Source organism: Muntiacus reevesi, chromosome 1, assembly GCF_963930625.1.
Source record: "Muntiacus reevesi chromosome 1, mMunRee1.1, whole genome shotgun sequence".
Classification (NCBI taxonomy): Eukaryota; Metazoa; Chordata; class Mammalia; order Artiodactyla; family Cervidae; genus Muntiacus; species Muntiacus reevesi.
Genome location: NC_089249.1, coordinates 58,051,903 through 58,075,098, shown reverse-complemented (window position 1 = coordinate 58,075,098; position 23,196 = coordinate 58,051,903). Strand labels below are relative to the sequence as shown.

The following is a 23,196-nucleotide window of genomic DNA, read 5'->3' as shown; positions in this document are numbered from 1 at the left end:
TCTAATTTTCTTGAAGAAATCTCTAGTCTTTCCCATTTTATTGTTTTCCTCTATTTCTTTGCATTGATCACTGAGGAAGGCTTTCTTATCTCTCCTTGTTATTCTTTGGAACTCTGCATTCAAATGGGAGTATCTTTCCTTTTCTCCTTTGCTTTTTGCTTCTCTTCTTTCCACAGCTATTTGTAAGGCCTCCTCAGACAGCCATTTTGCTTTTTCACATTTCTTTCTCTTGGGGATGGTCTTGATTCCTGTCTCCTGTACAATGTCACGAACCTCCATCCATAGTTCATCAGGCACTCTGTCTATCAGATTTAGTCCCTTAAATCTATTTCTCACTTCCACTGTATAGTCATAAGGGATTTGATTTAGGTCATACCTGAATGGTCTAGTCATTTTCTTCACTTTCTTCAATTTCACTCTGAATTTTGCAATAAGGAGTTCATGTTCTGAGCCACAGTCAGCTCCCAGTCTTGTTTTTGCTGACTGTATACAGCATCTCCATCTTTGGCTGCAAAGAATATAATCAGTCTGATTTCGGTGTTGACCATCTGGTGATGTTCATTTGTAGAGTATTCTCTTGTGTTGTTGGAAGAGGGTGATTGTTATGACCAGTTCGTTCTCTTGGCAGAACTCTATGAGCCTTTGCCCTGCTTCATTCTGTACTCCAAGGCCAAATTTGCCTGTTACTCCAGGTGTTTCTTGACTTCCTACTTTGGCATTCCAGTCCCCTATAATGAAAAGCACATCTTTTTTGGGTGTTAGATCTAGAAGATCTTGTAGGTCTTTACAGAACAGTTCAACTTTACCTTCTTCAGCATTACTGGTCGGGGCATAGACTTGGATTACCGTGATATTGAATGGTTTGCCTTGGAAACGAACAGAGATCATTCTGTCATTTTTGAGATTGCATCCATGTACTGCATTTTGGACTCTTTTGTTGACCTTGATGGCTACTCCATTTTTTTCAGGGATTCCTGCCCACAATAGTAAATATAGTGGTCATCTGAGTTAAATTCAGCCATTTGAGTCCATCTTAGTTCACTGATTCCTAGAATGTCGACATTCACTTTTGCCATCTCCTGTTTGACCACTTCCAGTTTGCCTTGATTCATGGACCTAACATTCCAGGTTCCTATGCAATATTGCTGTTTCCAGCATCGGACCTTGCTTCTATCACCAGTCCCATCCACAACTGGGTGTTGTTTTTGTTTTGGCTCCATCCCTTCATTCTTTCTGGAGTTATTTCTCCACTGATCTCCAGTAGCATAATGGGCTCCTACCGACCTGGGAAGTTCATGTTTCAATGTCCTATCTTTTTGCCCTTTCATGCTGTTCATGGGGTTCTCTTGGCAAGAATACTAAAGTGGTTTGCCATTCCCTTCTCCAGTGGACCATATTCCATCAGACCTCTCCACCATGACCCATCTGTCTTGGGTGGCCCCACACGGCAAGGCTTAGTTTCATTGAGTTAGACAAGGCTGTGGTCCTGTGATCAGACTGGCTAGTTTTCTGTGATTATGGTGTCAGTGTGTCTGCCCTCTGATGCCCTCTCTCTCAGTGCCTACAGAGAGTTATGTTTAATATAACTCCACTAAATATTTAGAATAGGTCAGAAAGATGTACTAGAGTGCAAGTAAGTTACCACCTCATAATGTCCCCCCAACCAGGGATGTCCTTGGGAGGATGGCAGCCCGCCTCGCCCCACACTTACTGCTTCCTGTATGGAGAGATGGGGCCACTGTCCTCCCCCACAACCCCTGAGACCGCACAAAGGGCAGCCCAGCCCTCCGCCGCAATGTTCCCCGATACTTAGAGCCTCACATCCTGGGTATCCTTGAGCTCCTCACCCACTGCACACACCAAGAATCGCTTCCTAGCTTTTTGTAAGACAGAAAGATTGCCTTTGGTTTCAGGACACTACAAACTCAGCACGGAGGTCATTCTGCGCACATCACAGATGTCAGCTCTGGCCTCTGTGGGTCCACGGAGGAGCAGGGAGCCTGGCGGCGCCCACGGTGTTCTGGTTTGTGGAGGAAGGCCGATGGCCGCTTGCTGGGATTTGGGATCTGAAACAAACGAAGAATTCTGACTCAGCTGCCGACCTGCCGCTCTGGTCTGCGGTGTCAGTGGGGATGCGGGAGGGGGGACGCTGTCACACGGTCTGGGGTCTGCAGGGTGGCCCAGCCCAAGTCCACCGCTTTGGGTCCCCCATCCCCGTGCTGGGGTGACATCACACCATCCCAGGCCTGCAAGCCTGTGGCCCTCCCAGCCACCCGGACACCTCCCACCTGATGTGCACAGGCCCGGAGGAGCCCATCGGTCACCCCCACACACACCAGCTCACCCATCAGGGTGGCTCTCTGTAGCCACACTGCCATCCCCCCGCCCTCTGCTCCTGCCTGCCGACCAGACTGGAGCTCAGCAAGGCCTCAAAACTGCTATCTTCCTTCTGGCCTGGAGCCCACGAACAGCACTCAGTCCTCCAGTTTCCCTGGAGAGCAAGCCCTTCCCCTCGCTGGGCCAGTACTGCTGCCGTCTCTGGGGATCCGGCCTCCGCAAGGCCACTACTGTCATTTTCCCAGCACAAGCCAGACCCCTCCCTCCCTACTTCAAACCTTCCATGTTTGTTAATAGAAAAACTGGAGGGCTCTCTCCCAAGCACCTGCCACGTTTCAGGACTGAGCCGGGGGCTCCCCAAAGCCTCACTGACACCGAATGAGAAGAGGATCACCCCAGGGAACAGGGGAGAAAGCCAAGGTCCACGACTTTCAGGACAAAATCCAGAGTCAACTGGAAACAGGCCCTTCTTGCTCATTAGTTTTCAGAATTCGGGAAGCCCTAGTACCTGGGCCATGTGAACGATGCGGATGGCCGGGTTCTAACCCAAGAGACCGGGATTCAGGGCGTTTGAGGTCAGACGGGAATCTGCATTAACAGGCAGCAGCCCCCCCGCCGCGCCCCCAACAACACACACACACACACACACACAACACACACACAGACACACACGGAAAAGGGCCCTGCCCCCTCTCCCTGCCCCACCCCCTCCCGGGGCTACAGGTACCCAGAGCCACTCCCTTTAGGCAAACCAATGGTACCTGTCCATTGGCCCCGCCGCTGCTCCATCAGCCAGCTCTCTCCTCTCTGCCATCAGGACGGGCTCAGTGGGGGACTTCCCTGGCAGTCCAGTAGCTAACATTCTGTGATCCCACTGCAGTGGACCGGGGTTTGATCCGTGGCCAGGGAACTAGACCCCACATGCCACAACTCAAGATCCCATGTGCTGAAACTAGGACCTGGCCCAGCTAAATAAATAACTTTAAAAAAAATGATGCTCCGCGGACACACCTCCCCGGGCGTCAGCACACCCTCTGCAGCTGAGTCTTGGTCACTAGCTCCCAGCAGGTGCACTGGGACCGCTGATGGGCTCAGCTGCCTCCCGTAATGCAGGGCCTCTGGACCAGGGGACATGCTCCCCACCACCTCTCCAGGGCCCAATGACATTCCTAGGATGGTGCGTGAGGCCTGAGCAGATGAGAGGGTGCCTGGGGGACCCCCAGACCCACAGCCAAATCAGCTACCTGGAAGCGGAGAGCAGATGCACCATGGCCTGAGAACACACGTGGGAGGTGGCCCAGCACAGCCACTGGATGTCACTGGGCATGTCTGGAAGCCACGTCACCAGTCTGCAGGAAGGAAACGCAGAGACACACACCTCGTATGCTGGTGAAGACAAGCCACAACAAAGACAAGAAGAAACCCCAGCCAAAGGCAGACATCTGACAACAATACCATCATCCAGGTAAACGGCCAGGGTCACTTGTAACCCCAAGCTGATAAATTCCGCAAGGCAAGCCCACCTAAAAGTCCTAAAGCAAAATGACGCCACTTTGGATTCAGGAGAGCTCAAGGGACTTACATGGAGATGAAAGGCCTGGGTCTTCCAAGACCCCGCTCCTCCGGGGCAGCGTGGACCCTGACACACAGCATCTTCTGGTTGAAACACCACCCCTGCACCCACATGGAAGGTGCTCGGCCACATGCGCGCCCACAGAGGAAGCTGCCAAGGAGGCCTGACCTCTGCCCTCCAACACCCCAGACACGAAAAGGACCCTATGTCTCGGGCTTTAAGAAATGCCAGCAGAGGACTGCCCCGACGGATCACTGGTAGACCCGCCTGCCAATGCAGGAGGCATGAGCTCGAGCCCTGCTCCCGGGGGAACCCCCTGCCGCGGAGCAACCAAGCCCGTGCACCACAGCTCCTGAGCCTGTGCCCTCGAGCCCGGGAGACGCAACTACTGAAGGCCACGTGCCCTGGAGCTGGTGCTCGGCAACAAGGGAAGTCACTGCAATGAGAAGTCATGCACTGCAACTAGAGAGCAGCCCTCACTCAGCGCAACTAGAGAAAAGCCCAAGCGGCAATGAAGACTCAGCACGGCCAAAAATACAGAAACGTTTTCTGAAAGTGTTAGCTGCTCAGTCATGTCCGACTCTTTGCAGCCCCATGGACTGGAACCTCTGTCCCGGGGGTTCTCCAAGCAAGAATCCTGGAGTGGGTTGCCATTCCCTTCTCCAGGGGACCTTCCCAACCCAGGGATCAAATCTGGGTCACCTGCACTTAAAAAAAAAAGAAGAAAGAAAGACCTACTATATAGCACATGGAACTCCACTCAATGTTCTGTCCAGCCTGGTTGGAAGGGGGTTTGGGGGAGAATGGATACGGGTATTCCTATGGCTGCGTTCCTTCAGTGTTCACCAGAAACTGTCACAACATTGTTAATTGACTATTGCCCAGTGCAAAATGTTTTTGGTGTTAAAAAAAATTAAAAAGAAAAAAAAGAAATGTCAAGGACTTCCCTGGTGGTCCAGTGGTAAAGAAGCTGCCCTCCACTGCAGGGGACGAGGGTTTGATGGTCAGGGGACTAAAATCACAGATGCCACAGGGCAACTAAGCCCACTTGCCACAAAATGAGACGCCCGTGCACTTCTTGGTCTGAAAACCAAGCACAACCACAACAAATACACAAAAGAAGTTATCAAACTATTTTTTTTTTTAAACAAAAGGAAGGAAAAAATATGCCAGAGCAGCCGGCCCTCCTCCCAGGGCGAGGCAGGTGGCTGACTGGCGGAGCTGGGGAGTGATCTGGGAGGTCCAGCAGAGCCAGAGAACTGAGCTGGAGTTTGAAGGACGGCTGGGACTTTTAAGGGCTTCTCTCATAGCTCAGCTGGTAAAGAATCTGTTTGCAATGCAGGAGACTCTGCTTCTATTCCTGGGTCGGGAAGATCTGCTGGAGAAGGGATAGGCTACCCAGTTCAGGATTCCTGGGCTTTCCCTGTGGTTCAGCTGGTAAAGAATCCACCTGCTATGCAGGAGACCCCGGTTTGATCCCTGGGTTGGGAAGAATCCCTGGAGAAGGGAAAGCCTCCCCACTCCAATATTCTTGGCCTGGGAATTCCATGGACTGGATAGTCCACGGGGTCGCAAAGAGTCGGGCATGACTGAGCGACTTTTAAAAAGACACACTGAAAGACATGCTGACTAAGTCACTAAAAAGAAAATAAACACTAAAGAAAATCTGAAGAAAATGGAGGGAAAGCAAATGCCCAGGAACCTAGCAGCCACACAGGGAAGGCCTCAGGACCTTCCGACACACCAGGAATAATCCCCCTCCTTCCCAAAAACAGACCTGCAAGAAGTGACAAACCTAGGCGGCAGGGTGGCCAGGGGCTCGCCAACCAGGCGCCTTTCCAGGGTATTCCACGCAGACTGTGAGCTCCACCCGGATGTGTAAGGAGCCAGGCTCTGGGCTGAATCCTCACCCTACCTCCCAGCCCCGAGAGGAAGCCACAAAGCCTGGAAGTGTTCACCTCTGGACCACAGCGATGGCAGACTCCACGGGCAGCGTGCAGGGCAGCATCACATAGGACATGATCTTAATTGGTAAGAAGTTGAAAATCTTGTTTATGTACCCATCTCGGTTTCTCATTGTCTTCCTCAGTGCTGAAAAACACAAGTCGGAGGTCTGTTTCCCACCAGCGTAAAAACCAAACCACCTTCCCCAGCTGGTGCCTGCAATGTCTATACATCCTACAATCCTGGCAGCTAGGCATCAGAAAGTGAAAAAGTGAAAGTGAAAGTTTCTCAGTCGAGTCCCACTCTTTGTGACCCCGTGGACTGTAGCCTGCCAGGCTCCTCTGTTCATGGCATTCTCCAGGCCAGAATACTGGAATTGGTAGCTGTTCCCTTCTCCAGGGGATCTTCCCAACCCAGGCATCGAACCCAGGTCTCCCACATTGCAGGTGGGTCCTTCACCATCTGAGTCACCGGGGAAGGAATCAGAGGCTATCACAAATGAGATCAGATGTGGGATGGGCCTACACAGCCCTTGGATCGCGGACAGGACACAGGGTCCCTTTGAAAGAGTTTCTTTTTAACTGACTCCCTGGAGAAGAGAATGGCAGCCCACTCCAGTATTCTCGCCTGGAGAATCTCATGGACAGAGGAGTCTCCTGGGGACAATCCACGGTGTGGCAAAGAGCTGGACACAACTGAGCAGCTTTCATTACTACTATATTTTTAAATTTATTTATTGAATTTATTTGGCTGTGCTGAGTCTTAGTTGTGGCATGTGGGATCCAGTTCCTGGGCCAGGGATCGAAACTGGGCCCACTGCATTGAGTCTTTGTCACTGCATTGAGTCTTCCAGAATGGAAATCCCACTTCACTTTAAATTACTTTTGGAGGTGGACACAAACATCTCAAATCTCCCCAGCCCAGGCTTCATGACCCTTTCTTTGCATTTGCAGTTGGATTCCACTCTTCCACCCAGAACCCCTAGCCTTCTATTTTCCCTTTGTGATGACCTCACGATGCCTCAGATCACAATAACCGGAGCAGCTGTTGGATAGTGCAACTCCTAGGGCATTAGTGCCTGGGGCAAGAAACAGCATCCCTTTCATCTTTGCTGCTGTTCAGTGGCTCAGTCGTGTCTGAAGTCTGCAGCATGCCAGACCTCTCTGTCATTCAGTATCTCCTAGAGGTTGCTCAAACCCACGTCCATCGAGTCGGTGATGCCATCCAACCATCTCATCCTCTGTTGCCCCCTTCTCCTCCTGCCCCCAATCTTTCCCAGCATCAGGGTCTTTTGCGATGAGTCAGTTTTTTGCATCAGGTGGCCAAAGTATTGGAGTTTCAGCTTCAGCATCAGTCCTTCCAGTGAATATTCAGGACTGATCTCCTTCAGGATGGACTGGTTGGATCTCCGTGCAGTCCAAGAGACTCTCAAGAGTCTTCTCCAACACCACAGTTCAAAAGCATCAATGCTTCAGTGCTCGGCTTTCTTTATAGTCCAACTGTCACATCCATACATGACTGCTGGAAAACCCACAGCTTTGACCAGATGGAACGAAGACCCAGTGCAACCGAAAATAAATTCAAGTAAACAAACAAACAAACAAACCCAGCTGCAATGCTATGTGCCAGCCTGGATGGGAGGACGGTTTGGGGGAGAGTGGATACCTGTATGGCTGAGTTCCTTCACTGCTCACCTGAAACTATCCCAACACTGTTAATCGGTTCTGCCCCAGTATAAAATGTCTTTGGTGTTAAATAAACAAATAAAATACAAACTCAGCTGGAGCTTGTTTTCCTCTGGCCATGACCGCATGGGAAGGGACACAGAGCAAGGACTCAGGGGGATGGGAGGTCCATGCGGGGAGGCGGGGGTCCCCACCAACCTGGGCTGGTCACTCTGCCCTGTTTCTTCCCAAGCAGGGGCTCGCCTTTCCTCCACAGCTCTCGGGGAAGCCGCCCTTCCCGCTCTGAAAGGGTCCCCGACCACCGCCTCCTCTGTGCGCCCTCTCCCCACCCCCAGAGCCAGTACCCATGGTGAGCTTGGGCGCCAGGGTCTCCAGGACGCTCTCGTCCCAGGAGAGCACGCTGTGGCGCAGGTGTTCCAGCAGCTCCTCTAGCTCAGGCCACGCCTCCCAGGTGACCACCCTGGGAAAAGGCACCAGGCCCTCGGGCTCCGCCTCCGCCTCCGGCTCCGCCTCTGCCGGGGACGCACTCAGGCACAGATGGAGCCTGTCACAGATGCCTGCGAAGGGCACGGAAACAAAACCCATCAGGCGATTTCGGGCAGCGGGGTCCCTACTCGCCCAGCCACCCTGCCCACCCCGTTAGAGGGAAGCTGACAGGCCTGTTGTTAGCACATGGTGGGGATCCACCTGGCAATAATCAGGCTGGGATCCACCCTGCTCCACCGCCCTTTTCCTAACGGGGAAAGCGCAGTGTGGGCCTTTGAAGCTGGATGGAGGAGGCGGGCTGCTGGCTCGGTCACTCACCAGCCTGTGGGCTCTAGAGCCACATGTGGATTCACGAGGTTCAGAGGGAAGGATGATAACTGGTTTATAACAACTGAACCACTGGTGAAGCCCAGTGTTCCAGACCCTGCAACATCCACGCAACTGCTCCCAGCTGAGTGCTGAGGAATCAGAAGCCCAGAGAGGTGAATCGATTTGCCTAAAGTCACACAGCCGACACTCGGCAGAGCGAGATTCGAACCCAGGTCTGATGTCAACGATAGCACCCTTCCATCACACGACCTCGGAAAGAAGCCACAGGTCGGGGAGTCTGTGCTGGGTGCCAGGGCTAAGGGGCCGATCCCAGTGGGTGGTTCCTGCTCTCACGCTGGGTGGGGACGGTGGGACGGGTAGACTTGGATGCCCACGCCTCCCCTGGCTCACCTCTCACTTCCAACCTCGGGGTTAAAAGCCCAGGGGCTGTCCCTGCATGCCCCCCGCCTCACTCCCAAGCTACACCTCCCACTTCGACTCCCTTGGATCTTTCCAGCCTCTGACAGACACACAACGCAGCCTCTGGAGACGTATTCTCTCTTAGGAATGTTTCAGAGAATCTGTTTCCAGGGAACACCTGCCCTGCCCCCACGCATCCTCTAGTGAACCCCAAGGAAGCCAGGGTGACCGAGGCAGAACCTTGCTTAGATCCTTACCCCGAACCCAGCACCAATGCTGCAAGCGCCCAGCCCCACGCCAGGATTTAGAATTACTAAGATTCAGCTGGCATCATTTACTCCAAAGTGCTTTTGCTACAGATCTGGAAACAGAGGCCCTGAGAGAGGAGTGGCTTGCCCAAAGTCACCTAGCGACGTCTATAGGGTCCCTCATTGGCTTTTATTCCCAGGTGGCTCCCAAACTTCAATCCCAGTCCAGGCCTGCGGTCTAGAACCTCGAATTCTGACATCACTACACCTCCTGCGTGCATGCGTGCTAAGTTGCTTCAGTCGTGTCCGACTCTGACACCCCATGGTCTGTAGCCCGCCAGGCTCCTCTGTCCATGGGGATTCTCCAGGCAAGAATACTGGAGTGGGTTGCCAGGCCCTCCTCCAGGCGGTCTTCCCAACCCAGGGAACAAAGCTGCATCTCCTGCAGCTCTCGAATTGATAAGTGGGTTCTTTACCACGAGCGCCACCTGGCAAGGCCCAATGCCGCCTGCCCAACCACCCAAATCTGCCCAACCACCCAGGGCACCACCCATGGGGCTCTCGAGGTTTCCTGCAGGACCCGTGCCCTCCCACGGGGCCAAACCGTGAGCACCGCCCTCTGCTCCCGTCCTGACCACAGAAGCCAAGGGCAAAGCTTCATCCCCGAGTCCTCCTCCTCGGAACCCCTGGTTGGTCGTCTCCCTGTCCTGTCCCCTCAGGCCCCTTCCACCTCCCTCGCTGCCGGGACCCCGGCCAAGCCCACGGCTGCCACCTTGTCCGGGGATGTTGGCCTCACCCTCTCTATAGTGGGTCCAGGGGCCCTGGCAAAGCTCCCTCTGCCTGCCCCCGCTCCAGCGTCAGCAGCCTGCCATGGCTCCCCATGGCTGTGAGATTCAAGCCCCTCACCACCTCCACGAGGCCCAGCCATAGCCCTCTTTCCATTCACCCCCATTCCTGCCTCCCCCAATCTGTTTCTCTGTCCCCCACCCGCACCACTCCAGGGGCACACGCCTTCTTTCCACCTCGAAGACTGCCTGCAGGCCTCATGCTCACATACCCCCGTGCCTAAAACATTCCTGTTCACCCTCAAAACATCACTGCAGATTCGCATCCTCCCAGGAGCCCAGCTTTCCCTGTCCTTGCAGAACCCCCCCGGACCCCCAACTGAACCCCGTCTGAATCCACAGCATCCTGTGCGGTCCTGCCAGGGCACTGAGCATCCGTCAGCCTTCTAGTTACGTTCCTGCCCTCCTCCCCAGTCAAGGCTGATCTCCGGGCAGGCAGAGGCCACATCTGTCTATCCGCTGTGGAGTCGCCAGCACACACCCCATAGCTTAGCACCCAGAAGGCATGCAATAAGCGCTTTCTGAGGAGATAAATACATGTGCGTCCCATGAACCACACCAGCTCCTTGGTCTAGGACAGAGACTAATTCAGAGGATCAATGACTGTACCAACCATTAGTATCGGGGAAAAATAGCTCAAAACATAACTAACAGTTGGTTCCACACTAACATTTGAAGAACCCGAGTTCCCCAGCCCAGACTAGCCAGGAGCTTTCCCCAGAACACAGCTGGGCCGGTGGATGCAGCCCACACCTGGCTGGAGGCAGCTCTCCTGACGGCTTCACCTGGGACCCAGAAACCGTTTCTCTCCCTTCCTCATCAAACTGAAGGTTCACAATTGTTCAAGCAGGAATGAAAAAGGAAGGAGCTGCCTTCGGTTGGCAGACAGGGACACTTCAGAGGGAGAGGAACCCTGGGGCTATGACCTCTGCAGGGTCAGCAGGGCTGATCCCAGCTCTGCTCCCCGGAATGCGGGCCATGGCTGCCTCCATCTCCCCATCTGTAAAATGGGGGCAATGATTTCCTATCTCTCAGGGCCGAGCCAGATGGCAGGTGAATGTGCTGAGCGTTGGGTGGTGGATCCAACACGGTTCCCCTGGTGACCAAGACTGTGAACAGAAAGCTGGCTCAAAGGGCACGGCTGTCGCCCCCACCATACGCACCATTCTTCTCCAAGAACCTGAGTGCGTCTAAATATCCTTGAAGGCACAGCTCTCCAAGCACCTGTGAACAAACCACATGGAGTTAACCGCAGGCAGAGTCACCACGAGCCACTCCTTTCAGCATCACCTGAAGATGGCAGGCTCAGAGTCACGAATCCTCCGAGCTCCGAGCGATGCCATGTGTGGACGGGGCTCTGTGCTCCCGGGAGAAGGCAGCCCCGCTTCCTGGCAGGACTCAGCTCGAATGACACCCGCTCGGCGCAGCCCAGGCTGGCGCCCCAGCATGACGGGAGCTGGTTCCTCTGGCCTTCTTTGGTCCCTGGACAAGCCTCCATCCTCACAAATAGCGGGGCCTGATCTGCTTGTCGTGGGACATTGGGCTGCCTCCTCTGCACTCAAACCACACGGACACCCGATGCTGTGGCCCAGCCTTCTCTCCACCCGTGAGCACACGCCGCCAGGTACGCCATCTGGCATGGCCTTCTTTCTCCCCAGAGAGCTGTCACTGTGCAGATTCTACCAGCTTTCTTACTGCCTTAGGGTGGTCAGGTCCACCACACTATAGTGACAACCAAGAAAAGATTAAATGGGGAATTTCCCGTGTGGTCCAGCAGTTAAGACTCCACGCTTTCACTGCCAAGAACCCAAGTTCAATCCCTTAAGACCCTACAGGTCTCAAGGCAGAGCTGGGGGTGGGGAGATTAAGCCACCACACGCAGTGTAATTCCTGACCATGGCTGCCAGTAGTCACTGGGGGACTCACCTGGTCGTCCAGTGGCTCAGGCTCTGCTCTCCCAAGGCAGGGGGATTCACTCTCTGGTCAGGGAACTAGATCTTGTGCCACAACTAAGACCCAGTGTAGCTAAATTAATTAATTAATTTAAAAAGAGAATCGTTGGGGTAATTAAAAAAAAGTCAGCCTCCTGCCGAGGCTGTGGTGTGCTGTGACGTCGGGACCGGCTCTTTGCCAACCCCACGGACGGTAGCCCGCCAGCCTCCTCCGTCCATGGGATTTCCCAGGCGAGAATACTGGAGTGGCTTGCCATTTCCTTCTCCAGGGGATCTTCCCAACCCAGGGACCCAACCTGAGTCTCTTGCATCTCGTGCACTGGCAGATGGATTCAAGCTGTGGATACTTAAGCCATAGCCCCTGCAAGTGGGATCTCAGTGGCGACCCCCACCCCTCCGTTTCAATGGCCCCGGGGGATTCTGGTGACCAGCAGGAGGCAGCACTGGGCTGAGTCCCTTTTCCAGGACGGGGTTTGTTGCTGCTGGTTAGTTAGTCGTGGAGAACTAGTTAGTTAGTTAGTTAGTTAGTTGTGTGGAGGACAGCTGCTGCTCTGCTCGCTCAGTAGGGTCCAACTCTTTGTGACCCTTTGGGCTATAGCTCACCAGCCTCCCCTGTCCATGGGATTTCCCAGGCAAGAATACTGGAGTGGCTTGCCATTTCCTTCCCCCGACTCAGGGACTGAACCCACATCTCCCGCGTCTCCTCCATCGCAGGCAGATTCTTTACCCAGTGAGCCCATCAGGAAAGCCTGAAGAGCTGCTGGGTCCCCTGGCAAAGAGGGATGCAAAGGGGAGAGCAGCACCCCCAGAACTCAGAGCCCCCCTCACCTTGACATCCGGGGGGAAGAGCGACTGGAACATCAGGTAGAGGTTCTCTGTGCAGAAGTGCAAGTTGAGCCTGCTGAAGCCTTCGTGAAGTAAGAACGTGGACTTGACTCTGGGGCAGATGTCGCTCTCCCCATAGTAGGGGGACACAGTGATGGTTGTTTTGGAATCAATGAAGGGTAAGTTATCAGTTATTCCTCCATCCACATATCGCTTTTAAGGGAGAAGGAAAAAAAAAAAAAAGCACACACTGTCAGGAGCTCTGGGTTGGAGTTTTCTGTGTGTTTCAGATTAGGGACAGAGACTTCTCAGAGCCGCAGGCAGACCTAGTGAGAGAACAGGGAGCTTGGAGCAACTCGCAGCAAACCCCGAGTGAGCCTTTCTGTGCCAGGCCAGGCTGCAGGCTGGCACTCAGGACTGCCACATGCTGTTGTGTGGTGAGCACTGCAGCAGAGCAGTGCCAGGTCCAGGGGCACGCCAGGCCGGCGTCTGGCTCACGCTGCTGGGCCCAGCCCTGAGCGCCCCCAGGCGAGTCCACGTAACTTGCATCCACTAGGGGCGCTGTGTGCACTCAGGGCAGAGTGTGATGTAGATCAGGCTGAAAGGGAGACAGATGTCATGGGTTCAATTCCAGAGGCCCCCAGCTGCTGGAGCAATCTCGGACAAGACACTTAACCTGTGGTCCTGACTTTCTGCCCACACCTGGGCAATGAGGACCAGCACTGGAGACTGAAATGACGTGGTGAACCTGGGACTTGAGCTCTTAAAAAATGGCATCTTATCCCACAGGTAAGGTGCACTTGGGGTAAGTACTGTGAGAATCCATTTTCCTATATTCCATGGGAAGCGCTCAGTCACTCTGTTGTGTCCAACTCTTTATGACCCCATGGACTGCAGCCCGCCAGGCTCCTCTGCCCGTGGGAATCTCCAGGCAAGAATACCTGGAATGGGGGTGCCATTTCCTACTCCAGGGGATCTTCCCAATCTAGGAATCAAACCCAAACTCTTGCGTCTCCTGCATTGGCAGGTGGGTTCTTTGTCACTGAGCCACCTGGGAAGCCCTCCTATTAATATATTCATGGCCTCAATACAGAATTACAGAGAGAAAAAAAAATATTCATAACCTTGACCAACCCTAGTGCCCAAGGCCAGGCTGGGGCAGGCAGGTTTTGTTACGCTTTGGATAGAGTCTGGACCTACATCCAACATCGTGAATGATTCCCAAAGCGAAAACCGTCACAGCCCAGCTATCAGTGCCCACCGTGGGGGTGGGGGGCCTTCAAATATCACAACTCTCACAAATAGCAAATACCCCAGCCAATCTTTCCAAAGGGAGAAATTTCAGGGCACGCTTTGGCCTAAAACAAGTCCGGGAGAGAATCAGGCATGTTCAGGCATGCCTTAGCTAGCAAGAGAGTACTCTCTTGAGGCCAAAGTGATTAGGTGTGCACACACAGAAGTAGTTTCTGTATTGTTGATGTCTGTCAACGCCAAAACCCTCACTGGCAGAAAGGGACTCGGAACCTAACGTCAGGAAACTTGAGTTAAGATTGAGAAGGGAGGAAGCAAGTGACTGTATTTTCAATGATGTTTTATTTTTTTTAACTCATGTTTATTGGAGGCTAGGTGCTTCACAATGCTGTCTTAAGTCTCTGCTGTAGAGTAGAGCAACTCTATTCTACATACACATATATCCTCTCTTCTGCCCCTCGAGGTCTATTCTAAAGTTCAATGACTCCTCTGTCATCTGGAAGTTTTCCTCCAGCCTGAACTTTCCTAGAGGAATGTTCCGGGTTTGCTCAGTGGCATCTCAAGAAGGCTCCGTTCTGATTGTCAGCAGGTTTCATCTGAGGACACTGAGGGTGTGATTGAGTGTGCACCACGGCGGGAGCAGCCAAGGGGAGTGCAAAGATGACAATAACAACAACGACAAAACCACCCATATCTACCTGATACTTAAGAGAGCCAGGCTCTATGCTGGGCACTTTGCTGCGCTATTGCAGGTAATTTCCACGATGGTGGTACAACTGCGCACTGTTATTGACTCCCAGTTTGCAGTTCAATCTAAGAGTTAAGACATGTGTCCAGGGATGTCCCTGGAGGCTCAGTGGCTAAGATTCCACACTCCCAATACAGGGGGGCCAGGTTCAGTAGCTGGTCAGGGAACTAGACCCGGGACACCACAGCTAAGAGTTTGCATGCTACAACTGAAGATCCAGAGTACCCACAGCTAAGAGCTGGCACAGCCAAATCAACACATAAACGTTAGAAAGAAAGAAAGGAACATGTCAACATGGCCCAGCTAACGTGGGCTAAAGCAGACACTCGATTCTAGGTTTGTCTGCCAGGCAGGGGCTGAGAGAATCTCAGGGAACCATTTCATGGCTCCAGGACTCAGTCTTCTGATCTGTAAATAGGGTCCGCGTGTGTCTGTCCTGTGGAAGCTCCGGGGCATGAATGAGGCTATTCATAACCTGCCTTTGCAATGTGAAGCCCGTACTGCTGCTAAAGCGTGAACCAAAAGGGCTTCTGAAGTGCCTTCCTGCTGAGACATGGGGATGTCTTGTCTTCTCTCCCACAGCTGTGACAACCTAAACGGGCTCCAGACGTCGCCGGGTGTCCCGGGACAGGGGGACAGAATTATCCAGCAACTACTGCCCTAGAGGGAGGCTGCCAGGTGGTCCGGCATCCGGCCCAGAGTCTGCAGGACCAGCACTCGGCATCTGCTCTTCCTCCTGGGCCAGTGCTCAGGGACAGCGACACGTGTCCACATAGGTGTTGACTCGCAGCCCTGTCGGCAGCCTCTGCCCAAAGCCATGGGCTGAAAAGGACAGAGTCAGAGGCAGAGAGGATTGAAACTCTCAGCTCCTCAGAATAAAACCTTAAGTGAGTAAACTGACTCTTAAGCATCTTATACTCTAAGTAGGCCACTGGGCACCTATTTGGTGCTCATGTGGAGATTACATAAACAGCTTATGTTACAGGTAAGCAGTTAATTATCCCACATGAAGTCAGTTTTGCTTCAGGAGAGCTTGGAAGGGGTTCAGCTATGGAATCTCTGTCTGAAGGCTGAGGGGCAAAAGGCTTTCTTCATTTAGGGAGAGGTCTCAGGGGCCCAGGGTGCCTGAACCCACTGCCTTGTCTTCCTTGTTTTTTCAAAGATGCTCATGGGATCTTGTTTCCTGGACCAGGGATGGACCCAGGCCCCTGGCAGTGAAAATGCAGACTCCTAACCATTGGACCACCAGGGAATTCCCAGGAACACAGTTTAAAAGTGGACTTACCACGCCTCTGAAGGAAGGGGGGATCACGCCAAAGACGACAGGGATGTAGCAGGAACAATACAAGGCCTGAGAAGACAGAAGAGGGTGAAACCTCAGCACAGCCCAGAGCAGGCAGCCGTTTACTCCCTGGGCCTTACAAGCCTTCTCAAGCAAGGAGAGCAATAAGCCTGACAGCACTGTTGGCTGAGTCGCTGCTTTACTAAATGGTTGAGTGAAAATGAGCCGGCCCACACACTTACTATTTCATCATGCCTGCCTGCCCAGTCCCATCTGACGCTCTGTGACCCTGATGGACTCTAACCCGCCAGGGTCCTCCGTCTATGGGGTTTTCCAGGCAAGAATGCTGGACCAGGGTGCCGTTTCCTCCTCCAGGGGATCTTCCTGACCCAGGGATTGAACCTCCATCTCCTGCATCTATCTGCACCACAGGCAGGTTTTCTACCACTGCACCACCCGGGAAGCCCAAGATCCAAGTGTAACTTCAGACTTTAACTTCCCGTCTCTGCTGCCCACGAGGGTCCCATTGGGCCATCACAGACAGGACCAACTAGTTGCTGACTAGCTGATTGCCTGGGAAGGAGATTAGATCAGGGCTTTGCAACTACTGACATTCATCAGAATCGCCTGGAAAGCTTGGCCAACCACAGACTTGGGCACCACCCCTAAGATTCTGATGAGGCAAGTTGGAGGCGGGGCCTGAGAGCCTGCAGTTTTAAAACGCCCCCCAAGGAGATACTGCTGCTGCTGGTCGCCCAGGGACCATGCTCTGCGTCTCACCGCGCCAGCGAGCATTAAGCATGATGTGACACTGGTGCAATGAGAGAAAAGAGCTCCTGTGGGAATGCACAGGTGCTGGGTGCCTAGAAAATGCTCCTGGAAACAAGGTTAAGTGGAAGACGACACTGGCTGCTGAGAAGCAGCTGGTTATATACGCCAGGCAGCTTGCTCGTATGGACCCGTGTTAAGTGAAACGACGCCCAAGGCATTCTCACAAAAGACATGAGCCAAACCAAATGGTATTTTGATATCACCAATGATCTTCTCTGTGCTAGAACCAGAGGACAGAGTTAACCAAGACACGCTCCCACCCTTGAGGGGCTTCAGTGGACAGGTCCTCATTAAGGAACAGGCATCGTTGGGAGCAGGGCCACACACATAAGGCCCCGGAGCAGGAGCTTCTGATCCAAGTCGGCAAGGAGGGGGAGACACTGTCCGAAGCTGACACCATCTGGGACACCCCAGGGTTGCACGTGCTCTGGACCGGACCGCTGGAGGCACACAGTTGACATCACTCTGGTACAGTGAAGCCAACCAGCATCACGGGCAACCAGGTTCTCTTGCATCTTAAGTAAAAACTGGGGCCGACTGGCCTACAACAGCCCCTCCCTGTGTTGCTTCCAAAAGGAAATGGCCCTTCCGACTAGACAGTACCCAGGTAAACAAACCGCTTACGTCCACGACTTCATCTTTGCAATGAAAATCCGACACCAGCACGTTTTCTCCGTCGGACACTCTGGTAAGTGAGATGGCAATCTTGCCAGAGAGAAGCTGGTGGACGTTGTCGGGGAGGTGTCTGTGGAGACCTTCTCGGACGTACTTGCTCAAGTTGAAGCCTGGGTGGAGGATCCCGAAGTATCGGCTCCTGATGCTCCGGATGAGGTCCACGTGCATCTGCAATCTCTGCTCTGGGTGCGGGGTGAGGTGGGGAGAAAGGAGTCATGGGGGTGGAGAGAGAAATATGCAAAGCAATGTACCACCCTGGAGGCGGGAATTGCTTTGTGGTGGGACCAGGAACCTGCTGGCAGGGAAGCTGCCGACCCTCCCCTTTGTCTGAGCCTGGGTTGCCTGATCCGGCCAGTGGTTCCTGACCCTGCGGTGTGGTTAATCCACACTGATGGGAAAAAGACACACCAGATCGCAAGGGCTTAGAACGACAATAACAACAGAAACGTTGACTCTCACAGATGATGTTTTGTATTGATTAGATGTGAAAATGGTAATATTTTGGCTATACCGGGATCAATAAAACACATTTCACTGATGTCTTTTACTTCTTCCACGTGATTCAGTGGACACGAATTTGAGAAAATTCGGGGAGATACGGAAGGGCAGGGAAGCCTGGTGTGCTGCAGTCCATGGGGTCACAAAGAGTCAGACACGATTTAGCGACTGAACCACAACAACTAGGAAATATAAGATTTACATATTCTTGTTGGTCAGAGCCGTTCTTGACCCACCCAGGCCAGAGGAACGGGCCTCCAGAGGCCCAGAGAGCCCTCTCTTCGTCTTCATCCCTGCATCAAGGCCAGATGCCGGGAACCCACAGCATCAGAGCTTGAGCATGGATGGACCTAACCCTGCAGGGAGCAGACGGCAAGTGCAGGCTGGGACCTGAGTTTGAATCCTGTCTCTACTGCTTACCAGCTGAGCAACTTAAACACGTTACATCATTGCTTCTGAGCCTCAGACAGTATGTTTTTAACATGGGACAACACTCACCTACATTTTGGAGACAGAAAAGGTTAGGTACACTAAAATCTGTACACGGTCAACCCAGAGGAAGCACCTCATATTTTCTTATTTATTTAAGAATAACATAAAAACATGTTTTCTTATTTGTCTGCACCAGGTCTTAGTTGCGGCACACGGGATCTTTGACCTTCATTGTGGCAGCCTAGCACTTCCATTGCAGCATGCAAATTCCCAGTTGCAGCATGAGAACTCTTCCTTGTGACATGTGGGATCTAGTTCCCCAACCAGGGATGGAACCCGGGTCCCCTGCATTGGGAGCATGGAGTCTTAGCTACTGGACCACCAAGGAAGTCCCTAGACTTAACTTTTAACCTCTGGAAAGGGAAAGAGTCACTCAGCCCTGTGGACCATAGCCCGCCAGGCTCCTCTGTCCATGGGGATTCTCCAGGCAAGAATACTGGAGTGGGTTGTCATGCCCTCCTCCAGGGGATCTTCCCCACCCAGGGATCGAACCTGGGTGTCCTGCAGTGCAGGCAGATTCTTTACCGTCTGAGCCACCAAGGACACTTTCAACCTCTAATGCTACAATTGTCAAGCCGTCTAGCGGACACGAGGCCCATTCCCACTCCATCTGACCTCACTCACTGGCCTGGTCCCCTCTGGAGGTCTGCACTACCCTGGCAGGCAGGGCTACCCCTGTCCCAGCCTGAGCCCCGGCCGTCCACAGATGTGGGGTTGCAGAGGGCCCGGACACACCAGCAGGCCCTGACCCACCTCTGACCCCACTGGGCTCTCCCTGCACATGTGGCCCCTTTGAGCCCAGACAGAAGGCCCATGATTGCACAGAGCTGCTTGGTTCTGGCTCTCCTTCCAGGTCAGCCCTGGTTCAGAGCTGCGCTCAGGAACCCTGCCCAAGCCACAGGCCCTGGGAATGATCCCCGGAGCTCCCCAAAGTCAGACGGGCAGTTAAAGCAGGAAACCGGGGCTCTTAGACTCTGGGGAGCAGTTCTTGCCAAAACCTCCAGACCCTTTCGGGGGACTTGGTAGTCCCGAGCCTCCCCCTGCAAGCCCAGCCCCCCGCTGCACCTGTCCTCTACGGGTGAGCCCCCTCTAGGCTGGAGTCGGCTGACTTCCTGGGCTGGGGTCTATGCATTTGAACCAATGAAACATTTGACCGTCTGGATGTCTCCAGGTCACAAGCCGAGACACAAGGGTTGGCTTTTATCACAGCTCAGGTCCAGCTGTGCAGACTGCCCGTGTGTCCAGTCTAGTCGCCCCCGAGGTCACATTTCCTGCTCTTTGCCCCTCTCCCTCTCCATGGAGACGGCTGCCAGCATGGCCTCTCCCAATCCCCACCTCGCGATCAGCCCAGGGTCTGCTCACTGATCCTGGCCAATGGCAGGGCTGTGAGTATTGGCAAGTGATTCCTGGCCTCCAGGGACGGTCACTGCCTGCTGGCGGTGCCAACACAGCCGTCCCCGCGTAGAACACAAAGTGAACGGTTGAGGAAGCCCAGAAAAGCAGGGGCCAGGGGGCCAGTGGAAAGAAGCTCTATCGCCTTGTGTGGGCGCCAACAGCCGCACTCGCTCCAGGCTCTGCTCCCTGGCCAAAACCGCAGGCCAAGGACGCCAGACCCTAGTCATTCAGGCCTGCTGGCCACCAGCCTCGGCCCTCCCCTCCCTCCGGTTTCCACGTGGACGGAGACCTTCACTAGGACAAGACTGAAACACCCAGGACCTGTTTCCAGGGCGCAGTGCAGGGAGGTGGTGGGAAGATGGGATGGGAACGCCCAGTCCCCCAAAGGGTCTCAAGCACCAGGAAAGGAGGAGAGGAGACAGCTTTCCTAATTCCTCTCCTCTCCCCAAAACATCCCTCCTCAACACCGTTTCACCCCAAACCAGCTAGCTGCCTTCTACCTGAGAGGCACCCAGGCGCCCCCCTCCCGCCCCAGGGCTGGGCGGAGTTCAAAGGCCCCGGGGGGCGGCGGGGAGGGGGGTGTCTAAGCCCCTGGAGTCCCCAGAGAGAAGAAGGTACCCACCCCTGCCTGGGACACAGCCCCAAACCTCCCACCTGGCCGCACTTAGGGCAAATGGGAATTCCGCTCCCCGGATCCGTCATGCCCCCTCCTCCCCGTCGCTTAGACCACCTGGCTCTAGTCTCGGAGTGGGGTGGGGGGCTTCCTCCAAGACTGGGCGCCAGAAGGTAGGTGAGGCGAGGATGCGCTCCGGGTTTCCACGCCCCGCTTCCAGGGCTCCCCGGCAGCGGGCGAAAAAGATGCAGTGGAGGACGCAACTGTTTCGCGGGAGAGCCCGGGTTTAGCCGCGCAGGGCCCGTTTCCAGCCCCGGCTCCCAGCGCACGCCCCATCCCGGCGCGGAGCCCGGGACCTACCGAGCGGGATCCCGGCGAGGTAGAAGGCGCAGTGCAGCGCGCCCGCCGAGGCGCCGAAGAACTTGCGCGCGTGGCGAAGGAGGTGCGGGGCGCGCTCGCTCAGGCAGCTGGTCACCCCGACGTAGTAGAAGCCCAGGAGGCCGCAGCCGGCGAAGGATAGGCTCCAGCCGCGCTCAGGGTCGTACATAGCGGCGGCAGCTTGGGGCGGCGGGGCCGGGGTCCGAGCGCGCCCCGGCTCCGTCTGGCGCCCACCCTGGCTCTCCGCCGGGTCTGGGCGCCGCAGCCCGGGTTATCCCCGGCGCGACGTCACCGGCCCCGGCCCCGCCCCTCTCGGACCACACGAGTGACAACAACAGCGCGGCCACCCCGCCCTCCCCGGAGGCGGAAGGCTGGAAGGGGTCTGGATCTGGGGGAGGATGGAGAGCTAAAGACCTGGGCCAGGTGAGGGTGGAGAGGGAGGTTCCTGCAGCTCCGTAGACAGGGGAGAAGGAGAGCCCCCTTGCCAGTTCCTTTTCATCCCTTAAACCAGTTAGAACTTTACAGCTGCCTACTTAACATTCTTAGTTTAAATTTTTAATTTAATTTTATTTGTTTAATTTTCGGTAGCCCTGTGTCTTCTCTGCTGCCCCAAGGAACCTCCTCTTCCCTGCAGTGCATGGGTTCTTCTTCAAGTGCCTTGTCTTCTCGCCGAGGGCAGGCCCCAGGCACACGGGCTTTCAGCAGTTGCAACACTTAGGCTCAGGAGTTGCAGCGCGTGGACTTTTAGGACGCGTGGGCTTCAGTAGTTGGGGTCCTGGGGCTTAGTTTCTCCGAAGCAGGTGGAAGCTTCCTGGATCAGGGATAGAACTCCTGTGGCCTGTGCTAGCGGGCAGATTCTTATCCACTGAGCCACCGAGGGCGTCTGCCACTTAGGTTCTTAATATCCTTCTGACAGTGTATTCATTTACCTTTCCACAGGAGGAAGCAAGCTTGCAGTGTTTTTACAGGAGGAAGCAATCTTGCAGTAGGCACCAGCATCTAAATAGACTTTCACGTCTTTGACTTCCTGCAAGCTTTTGCATGATGTCTTCGGTCCATGGCAAATGGTGGAGATTTTTCATTGAATGATAATGACACCAAGGTCCCTTTCTTCACTTCTAAGTCAAAATTGTACATAACAGGTGCTCGGGGGGTGGCGAGGGCGGTGCAGGGTTTGGGGTTCTGGAGGCTCGGGCCCTTAGGAAGTGCCTGGGATCCCCATGGACTCTGGGACGGCACTGCACAGAGAATTTCCACAGCAGACCGCAAAGGCAGGTTAGGCTCTTGCCCAGAGTTGCACAGCCAACAACCAGGTCACTGGGCCATCCTACCCCCTGTTTTGAGGACAGAAACGCCTCTGCCCCCTCCACCAAGCCCACGTTGGGTGCAGAGTTGGGCCTTGGGATTGGACCTCCCCCTCTCTGTAATCCTCATCTGTAAAACCACTGGTGGAGACGCTGCCAGGATTCTGAATGTCACCTGTGGCCTGACCACATTGGTTATGCATGACCCCCACCCACAGAGTTTCCCAAGTCTGAGACATCCCGCGTTCCAGCTGAGCCTGTGCCTGGAGGTATGGGGGAGGGCCGTGCCAGGACATGGGCAGAGGCTGAGGCTGGGCTGCTTCAGGGACTGCAGACCCCCAGGGTGAGGCATTCTGTCTCGCCTCTATGGACCAGACCCGGGGATGTGGGAGCTGCAGCCCCGAGTGACCACTTGGGCCCACAGCGACCTCACACAGAGAGTTCACTGATGGAGGTCCAACGCGAGGAAAGGGGTGGTCCCTCTGTCTGTCCCGGACCATGTTGGCTTGGCTAGGGTGAGGGTGGGGCAGAACTCGCAGGCCTGGTCCGACTGACTGCCCTCCACACCCGCCCTACACTCAAGGTTGGGGCAGAAATGAAATTTCTGGCTGGGAAACTGAGGCTTTTGGCAGGATCTGCTGTGTCCACAATCTCTCGACGACTCCTGCCCCTTACCGGGCACTCCTGCCCCCGCCAGCCCTGCTGTGTTGCATAGCTGCTCTTAGGACTAAAATTCGAGGCTGTGAATGCAGGTTCCAGATGAGCCGCCCCGCCAACAACCACTGGCCTTTGCGTTCTCTTCCAATCCATGGATGCACATTCATGGCAGCTGCCAGGGCCATCTGTGCTCCCTAGCGTGACCCGGATGAAGGTGGGAAAGGAGCAGGGCTGAGAGTGACCGCTTCATCACATGGACAGCAAGCGGACACCCTTGTGTCCAAACGAAGAGAAGAAAGGTCTGAGCAGGGGCCCCGGTCCCAGCTCTCTCAGCCCCTTGCCCAGTGCTCCCGCAGGGCAGGCTGTGAGCTGTGATATGGGATCAGTGCTGTTGGGTTAGTCGCTTCAGCCGTGTCCGACTCTTTGCGGCCCCAGGGACTGTAGCCTG

At 54.6% G+C, this 23,196-nt stretch overlaps 1 protein-coding gene across 1 annotated transcript in view; it reads right to left on the bottom strand.

Annotated features, from left to right (window-relative positions):
• LOC136169919 (1-acylglycerol-3-phosphate O-acyltransferase Pnpla3-like) overlaps positions 1-20,956 on the bottom strand; it is a 31,820-nt gene extending 10,864 nt beyond the window's left edge. Inside the window, exons 1-9 of the mRNA XM_065938216.1 lie at positions 20,770-20,956; positions 17,361-17,593; positions 15,909-15,974; positions 12,628-12,837; positions 11,011-11,071; positions 7,884-8,096; positions 5,869-6,001; positions 3,582-3,686; positions 1,972-2,066 (exon numbers count right to left, since the gene is read on the bottom strand). Of these exons, the coding sequence (XP_065794288.1) occupies positions 1,972-2,066; positions 3,582-3,686; positions 5,869-6,001; positions 7,884-8,096; positions 11,011-11,071; positions 12,628-12,837; positions 15,909-15,974; positions 17,361-17,593; positions 20,770-20,956 (1,303 nt within the window). The remainder of the gene's footprint in view (positions 1-1,971; positions 2,067-3,581; positions 3,687-5,868; positions 6,002-7,883; positions 8,097-11,010; positions 11,072-12,627; positions 12,838-15,908; positions 15,975-17,360; positions 17,594-20,769) is intronic.
• Positions 20,957-23,196: the final 2,240 nt, after the last annotated feature.